This window comes from Petaurus breviceps, unplaced genomic scaffold, assembly GCF_028583685.1.
Source record: "Petaurus breviceps papuanus isolate PSGF00001 unplaced genomic scaffold, PetGlider_PUasm1.0 37, whole genome shotgun sequence".
In the NCBI taxonomy this organism is placed as follows: Eukaryota; Metazoa; Chordata; class Mammalia; order Diprotodontia; family Petauridae; genus Petaurus; species Petaurus breviceps.
In genome coordinates, this window is record NW_027186296.1 from 39,125,800 (window position 1) to 39,136,721 (window position 10,922).

General features: G+C 47.1%; 1 protein-coding gene across 1 annotated transcript; it reads right to left on the reverse strand.

Annotated features, from left to right (window-relative positions):
• Positions 1-212: 212 nt before the first annotated feature.
• KBTBD13 (kelch repeat and BTB domain containing 13) lies at positions 213-3,686 on the reverse strand. The gene has a single exon (XM_069097516.1). The coding sequence runs from the start codon at positions 3,654-3,656 to the stop codon at positions 2,286-2,288; it is 1,371 nt and encodes a 456-aa protein (XP_068953617.1). The 5' UTR covers positions 3,657-3,686; the 3' UTR covers positions 213-2,285.
• Between the last annotated feature and the right edge of the window lie 7,236 nt (positions 3,687-10,922).

Sequence of the window (10,922 nt, forward strand, 5' to 3'; positions counted from 1 at the left end):
GGCTGGCTCCCCAGCAGGTCAGGGGTCAGAGGGGCCATTGGCAAAAGAGGGTGCAGCTAATCAGAGAAAAAAGAAAATCCTGCAATGGTCTACAGATCCCCAAAGGTTTATGCAGTCACCAGCTGGAGACAGGAGCCTGGACCTACAGGATTCAGATTCTGGGAGTCTTTCTGTCCATTGTAATTCACAGCATCACAGACAGACCTAGACCTGGAAGAAGGGATGGACCACACAGGTCCTTTAATCCATTCTCCTCATTTCACAGATGAGGAGACTGAGGGCCAGAGGAGTTCAGTGACTTGCTCAAAGCCACATAGTAGATAAATATCAGAGGTAAAATTGGAACACAGGTCCTCTGACTCCAGCAAGTCTATTTCCACTGGTTCATTCATTCACCACCTGCTACCTTTGTAACCTTGGGCAAATAACTTACCTTCCTCTAATTGTCCTCATCTGCAGAAAAGGGGCCTGGGATGAGATGATGACAGAAGTCCCTTCCAGTCCTAAAAGTCTATGAAAGAGAGAGAGGAGAGAAAGGAAGCCTCGTAGGAGGTGGGGCGGAGTTGGCCGGAACAAAGATTCTGGAGCAAGAATGAGCCTGGCTGATTCAGGGGACAGTGAGAAGACCAGCCTGGTTGGATTGAAGTGTTCATGTTGGCAATGACAGGGAGAACAGAGAGAAGGCTGGAAAGTCAGCATGAACAAAGGTAGATGCTGTCTTTGACCCTGTATGACTTGAAAACAAATGGTAAACCACTGGTTTTGCCCTGGGGGGAATTGAGTACAATAACCAAAACTGAGCTATGACTAACTACATGAAGCTGGGCATGGGGAGAAGGAGAAATAGGGGGTGGTGAATGAAGGAAATGCTCTGGTGGTACGGGGGACAGAGATCTAGACTCAGGATCAGGCAGACCTGAGTGTGAATCCTGCCTCAGTCATGTATATGGCAGGCAAATCTTTTTATCTCTTGGCCTTGGCAGTGCCTTAACATAGTAGGCACTTAATAAATGCTTCTTGACTTGACTTAAATAATAGCACCTACCTTTGGGTTTACAAAGAGTAAATATAAATGGTAGCTATTATTATTGGATGACTTTGTAGCTCATGGAGGAAAGCATTTTCACCGATTAAGGAACCCTATAGTCCAACCTGCTCAATGATGCTAAGAGCCCTCTTTTTTTTCCTGCTGGGGGACGGTGCAGTGGGAGGATGGGGAAGAGATCTCCAAACATCTGGATCACAGGGGAAGAATGCCTGGGGATAGCTAGTGTTATTATCTAACAAGCCCTCTGGATTCCCTACAGGCCCATTCCCAACTCTGTGCCTTCCTTCAGATCGTCCCTCGCACCACCAACCTGTCTTACTACATCCTATGTCATATCACGCCCAGGAAATCTTCCCTGACCACTCCAGCCCACAGTGATCTCCTTTCCCTCCAAACTCCTACAGCCCTTATTCACATTGCACAATTCAGCACTTAATTGGATACTGCCTTTCATTGTTCTCCAGTTTTTTCATTAATGGTAGCTTCTCCACTCCTTGATTGTAAGCTCCTGGTGGTCAGGAATTGTCTTCTCTGATATCTGTATTGATATCTATATCTTCACAGAACATCAGATCCAGCACTGTGCTTCCAGTAGGTGCTCAATAAATGATTGCTTAGTACCAGGCACTACCTTGCTTTCCATGCATGTCTGAGTCCCCGACCCCATCACACCACACAATACCACTCCATGGGTCAAGGCAGCTATCCCCATGACTCAGTGATATTAAGCAACTTGTCCAGTGGACCAAAAGTAAGGCAGTGATCTTCAAAACTTTTTCAATTTAGAGCTGAAAGTATCCTCAGCGGTCACCTAGTCCAGCCTCTTCAGAAATTGGTGCACACGGACAATAAGTAACTTGCCCCAAGTCACACAGAGGTGAGATCCAGATTCGGATCCTCTGACATACCCTTGGCCTCAGCATTCCAACTTTGTAGATTAAATGGGGACATGACCCCTGATGGAGAGAAGAAAAAGGGGATGTCAGAGCAACAGCTACAGCCAGACCCAGGACAGGCAGGAGTGGTTTCAGGGTCGCACATAGGGCTTCTTTGTATCTCTATGTAAGGCCCACAATGGAGCTAGATGAAGAGAAAACTCCATTTATGGTTACTTGGACCCCAAGCCATAGCAGACAAGGACAAGTGACCTTGGGTACCAACACAGGCACCTTCTCAAACTCAAGCCTGCTGACTGTTATCAGTTCAGTCCCATGGATTTCTCTGCAATTGCAGCCTGTCATTGCTCTGGGGAGGAGACTGCAGGGGCCAGGGCTACATCAGGCAGCCGGAGAAGAAAGGTTTGCAGTGAGCCAGGTCTAGGGAAACCCGCCTTCTCCCTCAGAAGCCTCCAGGAACCATTGCCAACGCTGTAGAGCAGGGTAGTCATTCGATTAACAGTGTAGATTGTGTCCCCTCTCACCACAGCTGTAAAGAGTGCCCCCTTGCTGTTGACAAACTGGCCGGGCAGGGCTGTCCACTGCCCCGTGGTCAGGTTCAGACAGTCGATGGCACAATGAAGGAAGTCATCAGAGGGTCCATTACGGACCACGTAGAGGTTGTCTCGATGTGCTACCATGCAGTGACCATAACTCTGGGGCCTCCTTAGGGATGCCACAGGAAGCCAGGCATCAGCTTGGGTCTTATACTCATACACCGCTGTGGTGTCTGCAGGCTGCCACAGACAGATGAAGAGGCGGCCTAAGGTTTGGGCATAAGGGACCCCAGCGGCAGGCTGGGGGAGGTCCGCTATGAAGTTCCAGCAGCCAGAGGCAAAGTCATAACGCTCCACCGATCTTAGGGGCACCCTTTGGAACTCTCCCCCAATAGCATAGAGGCTGCCCTCATAACCAACCAGTGCCACATCATAGCGAGCCTGGTGGGGGCTGGGGAACTCCTGCCAGGTCCCCAGGTCAGCATCATAGCAAAAGCCAGGCTCCACAACTTCCTTGTTGGCCCCCCGGACTCCACCCACAATATAAAGCTTGTTCTCCAGTGTGGTGACTCCAGCCAGCAAGGTGCTGGCCTCCACTGGCAGGGAGGCCAGAGTCCGCCACACGTCCTCCTTCTCATCCAGGTAGCACAGGGTTCGAGTCACATCCTCCAAGTACTCTGGAGTGGGTGTGTGGGTGCCAACAGCCACAAAGCTGCTGGGTCTCAGGGCCTCCACATAAGCCTGCACTTCTGGGGACAGTTCATCAGCCATCTCCGGGGGACCATCTCGAATGAAGAGTGCTGCTCTGTGGAATACGTCCCACAGGCCAAAGACAAATGCGGTCTCACACAATGCCACACAGTTGTCTGAGGTGAGGCTATGGATGAGGTAGTGGGCCAGTGGGGGGGCCTGCAGGAAGGCAGCACATTCCACAGCTTGAAGCAGCTCCTCCTCACCCCCCAGGGCTGGTCGCTGACCGCCCAAGACCTGCAATGTAGTCTGAAAGCCACCAGCACTCAGCACCCCAAGGTGGATCTCACCTTGGGTGGCCTCTTGCATCCCTGACCGGAACAGGCCACAGAAGAAGCCGGTGTTTTCTGCCAACAAGGCCTTGTCAGCTGCAAAGAGCCGTCCCCCTACCCAGACTTGGACACTGCCTGGAAGAACTGACTGCATTATGGGGGCTGCAGACCAGAAGGCGGGGGTGAAGTCAGGGCCCAGGGATGAGGGCCAAGAAGAGCTTTCCCCACAAAGGCAGGGTCTCAATCTGATTTGGTCACTTCTCACCTCTCTCCCAGGGATTTCCAGGCAATGAAGTAACTTCCCTGTGGGAGTATAAATAGCTCCTTGACTAAAGATAGACCCTGCTCATGTGACCCCACAAACCCGGGAGGCAGAGATTGAGCAGGAAAACCTGGAGAACATCAAACAGCTCTGTCTAGATGGTCACTCACAAATGGGGAAGATAGAAGCTCAGACAATAGAGTATCTAGGAAAGTCTGATCACAAGGACCAGGTTGTATACTGGGAGAGGAGAAGGTGAGAAGAATGAGAAGATTCAGCCTATGATTTTCTCATAAAATAAGAGGGTTGAACAGTGGCCATGAGATTCATAGAAATTGGAGCCATTAAGCCATACATAAAGACCTCTGCAGGTCCCATATTGATTTAGAAAAACTCATATTGTATCTTTGTTTATTTTGTTAAATTATTTCCTGATTACATTCAATCTGGTACAGCCCACTCAGGAATGTTTTAGGTGACCTGTCCTGTGTTTGACAGCTCTGAATTAAGTGACTTTTAAAGTTAAAAGCTCCAAATCAATTGTCCTGTAATCCTATGATCCTATCTAAAGTAAAGACCATTGGGCTGGGAATCAAGAGACTTGGATTCTGTTGGAAAGGTGGGAGGCTATGGGTGTGGAGTGGTACATAGACACAGGCTTGGGTCTATGCTGCAGTTAATTTTATTTTCCTTTTTTCCTCCTTTTGTTACAAGGAAATCTGGGGGAAAGACCAGGGAGGAGTATTTTGGAAGCTGAATATGATGTAAAGCAAAAGGCATCCATAAAACATAGATTATTATTATTATTTTTTTAACAAAGACAGTTGTGAGGGCCGATTCTGCTGCTACTCATCCAGTTTTGGACAAGTCACAACCTCTCTGGGCTTCATGATCTACATGAAAAAGGACTGAAAACCCACCTCTTGAGACTGTGGTGAGGATTAAATGAGTTACTAGATGTGGAGGCTTCAAAACACGATATGCCAAAGTCTAAGATTACTATGATTATGAATCATTACTATGGTTGTGCACATTAATTCAGCCTTTGCAAAATGTTTTATATTCATTATCTCATTTAATCCTTAAAACAAACCTGTTTGGCAGTGCCTTGATTATCCTCATTGAACAGGAGTCTGAGGCTCAGAAAAATGGCCCTGAGCAAGTCACTTCTCCTCGGACCTCAGTTTCCTCATCTGTAAAATGGGGAGGTTGGACCAGATTACCTCCAACTTCCATTCCAGCTCTAAATCCATGATCCTAGAATTCATCCAGGGTCACACAGCTTCCAAGGCAGGATTTGAACTTAGATCTTTCTGACTCCAAGTCCAGGGTTCAGTCCATTACATCATTTGTCCCCGATGCAGAAAGGACAGGACCCAGCTCCATCCATTGCTCCTCACCATCTGGCCCAGCAAGCAAGGCAGATGGAATCCAGGGAGAGTTTCAGAGGAGGAGCAGGCCTGGGAATCCCAAGTCAGCGACCTCTCTTCCCTGTACTGGTGGCTCCAATATGGGAATGGGGCAGTCTCTGGGCTTCCAGTTTGCCCACCCCCACTGCAAACACAGCAGCAAGGAAGGGCAGCTGGGGCTGGGAGTGGGGGTGAAGAAGAGGGCATAAGTCAGATGCTTGAGCCTGGGAAGACAGATTCCCAGAGGAAGAGAGCCAGGAATAGAAAGGATAAAGGACAGACCCTGGGGACAGAGCGAGGAGGAGGATCTGAAGAATGGCTGGAGGTCAGACTTGGCCACTCCTCCTGCATCCCTGTATCTTAATTGTTGCAGTTTTGGACACTGTTTCCTTACACTCTAAGGGCCCCAGTTCAGGGCCAGGGACGGTCTCACACTGGGAGTTTCAACATACTTTTTCTATTCAGCCCCAAACTCCCAGTCAAGATTCTCAGCCTCTGACCATTACCCTCATCCTTAACTCACAACTCCAGGGAAGAGCAAGCCCCTGGGCATTTTCTGGATTTAAGGCAAGGTTGAATTTCCTTATAGGCACTGGGGATTTGTGAATGTTTGGTAGGGGGATGCAGGGGGGAGAAGACAAAGATCTAGAAACCAAAGGTTGGGAAAGAGCCAAAGTCAAACCCCTCCTCATATTCTCAGTCAGACAACAATAAGCATTTATTAAGTGCCTGTTGTATGTGCTAAGACCTGAGGACACAGAGAAAGGCAAAAACTGGTCCCTGCTCTCACAGGGGTGGGGAAGCTGCAACCTTGAGGCCACATGTGGCCCTCTAGGTCCTCAAATGTAGCTCTTTGATTGAATCCAAACTTCACAGAACAAATCCCCTTAATAAAAGGATTTGTTCTGTAAAACTTGGACTCAGTCAAAAGGCCACACTCAAGGACCTAGAAGGCCATATGTGGCCTCGAGGCTGCAGGTTCCCCACCCCTGCTAGGAATTCACCATCTGATGGGAATATTCTCTGCATAGAGGCAGATAACAAAGGATGGAGCTTGAGGACAGGAAGACCTGAGTTCAAATTGTACCTCATCTACTTAGTAGTTGTGAGACCTTGGGCAAGTCACTTAACCTATCTACCTCAGTTTCCTCAATTGTAAAATGAGGATAATACCTCCCATGGTTGTGTGAGGACCAAATGAGATATTTGTAAAGTGCTTAGCACATACATAGCAGTATGTACTTAATAAAAATAAAAAATTCCCTTCCCTCCTGTATCCCAAGACATCTTCCTCATGGAGATCCACTCAGTTTAGCCCTCTGTACCCCCAGCTGTCCACTCTGAATAAGGAGATACACTTGGATGGAATTATCCCCTGTCCATAAGAGGACTAGGTGGCCATCTGCATGATGTAAATGATGTGTTTAATGCTAAAACCTTATTAAAGCTTATGCTGAAATCCCATTAAGGAAACCACTTTGTTTCAAGATATATGAATATGAGGATATGCATACTATATTTGTACATATTTATGTGTAAATATTTAAAACAACTAAGACCTATCCAATTGGATCACATTACCTTAAAATACGCCAGTGGAGAAACATGGAGTTTGCACAAAGCCTAGAAAAAAGGAGAGCCTTAGAATCCTATGTGCCCAGTCTAGCTCAGGAGGGAAGTGATCTGATCTTAATGGGCCACATTGATAGAGTCAGAAGAGACAACGTTTGAATTCTACTCCCAACATTCATGTGTGGCTATGGGTAAATTACTTCACCTCTCTAAGGCTCAATTTCTCACTTGTAAAATGGAGATAATAATTCCTCCCAAGGTTGTTGTGAGACTCAAAGATGTATATCATGTAAAGTATACTATAGAAATGTCAGCTAGTAGTAGTAATAGTAGTAGTAGTAGTAGAAGTAGTAGTAGTAGTAGTAGTAGTAGTGGTAGTAGTAGTGGTAGTGGTAGTGGTGGTAGTGGTAGTGGTGGTGGTGGTAGTAGTAGTAGTAGTAGTATCTAGAAATATGCCCAGAGTGGAGAAGGGCAAGTCATCAGGCCATCATAATTTAATGAAGATCCTTTCAGAAAATCTAGCTCCTTTGGCTCTAATTTAATGCTCTGGGGACCACTGGTTCTGGAGTCAGAACACCTGGGTTTAAAACTCATCTCTGATGCTTACTCGTTGTGTGACCTTGGGCAAGTCACTTAACCTCTATTGGTCTCATTATGTTCTTCTGAATAAAGGAGTTGGATTGGATGCCCTCTGAAGTCCCTTCCAGCTCTAGGCCTATGAGTCTAAATGTAGTCTCCTAAGGGGACCTTTCCTTTAGGAGGGGGTAACAATGGCACAGAACCAGGTTCATTTATCCTATTAGATCCACCTCCATTAAAAATTATTAAATTGCCATTCTGGTTTATAAATCAGTCTTGGTTGAACATGGAGGTGTAAATTAAGGCACAAAGTCTGAGTACCTCTGGGTGAACTGATAAAAATCTAATTTCCACATTTCCATAAGGATCAGACCTCCATCTACAGTGATGCTGTGAAGGTCCCACCATCCCATGAGATCCCTAAGCAGTCAAGCTCTTTCTTTCTTATAACAGAAGAAAGGAGCCATGTTATGGGGGCCTCTGTGGTAGTGGGCAACATCTGGATCATGTTGGGGATCCCCAAGAACCTGGAAGTTGGAGCTTGAGCCAAGGAGTTTCCCCCTCCCTGTAGCTTATCACTCACCCTTCTTGGGGAGCCCTTTCTTTCCCTCACCTGGCATTTTGCCAAAGATTTGAGTCGGGGAGGGGGGCAGGGCCTCTGCAGCCCACTGGGGCCTCAAGCAGCTGGTTTGAATTTTCTCCCTGTTATCGATACTAGGAATCCCTCGAGGAGTGGCTAACTTTCCAGCTTCTACATTCCCCTCTCCCCCTCTCCTTCCTTCCTCAGGCACTAGGGGAGAAATAAGGAGGACTCATAGTCCTTGGCCCCAGGCTGATAGGGAGACAAGGTCTCTGCTTCCATGTGTCAGATCAGCTCCTGGGGCTGCACAAATAGCATGGAGAGCCAGGACGGGTCCCAGAGCCAGGAGGCAGCTGGCTTTGGCCTGGGCTGGTTCCCACACATTCTTCCCTGGTGTGTGTTTCAAACTGATCATTCTAATTCCTGCAGTTCATGTTCCAGATCCAGAGACTCTACCCACGTGTTCTTTTCAAATGACCTTGAGTCTCTGGTGCACTGACCTTTGCTGGCGAAGACATAGGCGGTATGTGGGGTAATAGAGAACACTTGGATTTGGATTCAGGAACCCTGGATTAGAATTGGGGTACAGTTACTATCTGTGTGATGTTGGATAAGTGGCTTCCCTTCTCTGGAGCTCAGTTTTGTCATCTGTAAAATAAGGAAATTCTATCAAGTTGACATTTATTAAGCACCTACTATGTTCCAGGCACAGTGCTAAATTCTAAGGCAGGGGTGGGAACCTGCGGCCTTGAGGCCACATGTGGCTCTCTAGGTCCTCAAGTGCAGCCCTATCCAATCAAACGGCCCAATTTGAGGACCTAGAGGGCCACATGTGGCCTCGAGGCTACAGGTCCCCCATTCCATTCTAGGGGATACAAAAAGAGGCAAGAGACAGTCCCTGCCCTCAAGGAACTGACAATCTAATAGAAGGAGACAGCAAACACATACATATAAACTACATGCAGGATAAATATGAAATAATCCATAAAGAGAAGGCACTAGAATTAAGAGGGGTTGGAGAAGGTGGGATTTTAAATGAGACTTAAAAGAGGCAAGGGAGGTCCACAGGCAGAGGTGAGGAGGGAGAGCCTTTTAGGCATGAGAGACAGCCAGAGAAAATGCCTGGATTTGAGAAACGGAGCAGACGATTTATGGAACAGACAGTATCATTGGATCAAAGAGTGAGAATTGAGGGGCAAGGTGTGAGAAGGCTGGAAAGGTAGAAAGGGGATAGGTTATGAAGGGCTTTGAATGGCAAACAGAGCATTTTGTATTTGATCCTGGAGGCAATAGGAAGCCACTGGAGTTTCTTGACTAGAAGGGGGGACATAGTCAGACAGGTGCTTTAGGGGGAAAAAAAAACCTATAGAAGCTGAATGGAGGGTAGATTGGAGTGGGGAGAGACTTGAGGCAGGCAAACCCACTAGCGGGCTATTACAATAATCCATACTTAAGGCCTGTACCAGGCTGACATTGGTGTCAAAGAAGAGAAGGGTTTGTATTTGAGAGATATTGCAAAGGTGAAACCAACAGGTGTTGGCAACAGATTGAATATTGGGGGTAAAAATTAGTGAGATGTCCAGGATAACTCCTAGGTTATGAGGTTGGGGGACTATGAGGATGGTGTTACTCTCCATAGTAACAGAGAAGGTCAGCGGGGGAACGTGGTTTAGGCGAAAAGATAATGAGTTCTGTTTTAGACATGTTGAGTTTAACTTACCAGCTGGACATCCATTTCAAGAAGTCTGAAAGTTGGTTGGAGATGCAAGAATGGAGGTCAGCAGAGAGGTTGGGGCAAAACAAGTAGATTTGAGAATTGTCCGTATAGAGGTGCCATTTAAATCCACGGGAGCTGATGAGATCACCAAGGGAAGTAGGACAGAGGGAAAAGAGAAGAGGGCCCAGGACAGCGCCCTGTGGGACACCTCTGGTCACAGGGTGTGATCTGGCCAGGAAAGGAGAAGGAGGAGTTGTGAATGATTTCTAAGGTCTCCTCATCACCCTATGATATTGTGTCACCCCAATAGCAACGAGCACTCCTACTATCCCTTCCTCAGCCCTGGTCCCTCTGCCAAACTCCACGAGCCACCTCTTTTCCTCCCATTTTCTTCTCTTCTCCTTTCTTTCTCCATTTCTGTCTAATCTGAATGCCAATAAAACACTCTTCCTTCTAGGTCCACATCCCCTTTGGTCTCCTCATCTGCCACCAATGCTCCAAATTTCTGACTGAGGCCCAGCCTTCCTGCTACCCCTCTGCCCTGGTTCCTGAAGGGCACTATACTTACTATACTGGGAGGGACACTGAATTTCAAGTTAGGAGATCTGAGCCCTAGCTTCTGCTTTGTCACTTAAATGGGACTGGCCAGTCATCAAACCTCTCTGAGCCTCAGTTTCCCCATCTGTGAAATAGGACTAAATGATGATATTCAAGGTTCCTTCTAGCTCTGAATCTGCATCCCACTCCCTGAATCAGCAACTATTTACTGAGCACTCACCCTGTCTCCAAACCCACCTTAAAGCATTATGGTGAAGTGGATAGAGTGCCCTGGAGCCAGGAAGACCTGAATTCAAATGTGGCCTCAGACACTAACTATGTGACCCTGTGCAAGTCACTCAACCCTGTTTGCTTTGGTTTCCTCATCTGTAAAATGAGCTGGAGAAGGAAATAGCAACCCACTCCAGTATCTTTGCCAAGAAAACCCCAAATGGGGCCACAAAGAGTCAGACACGACTGAAATATGCCAGGCACTGTGCTAATCGGTTTACAATTGTTATCTCATTTGATCCTGACAATATCCCTAGGAGGTAGGTGCAATTATTATCCCCATCTTGCAGATGAAAAGACTGAGGCAAACAGAGGTCAAGGGACTTGTCCACGTCCACACTGCTAGTGTCTGAAACCTAATTTGAACTCATTTGTAGGCCCAACCCTCTATCTATCCTCTGTTCCACCTGCCTCACCTTTAATGTTCTAGTTTGTATTATTCTTACTTGTGTTTATACTTTTTCATCTGTACT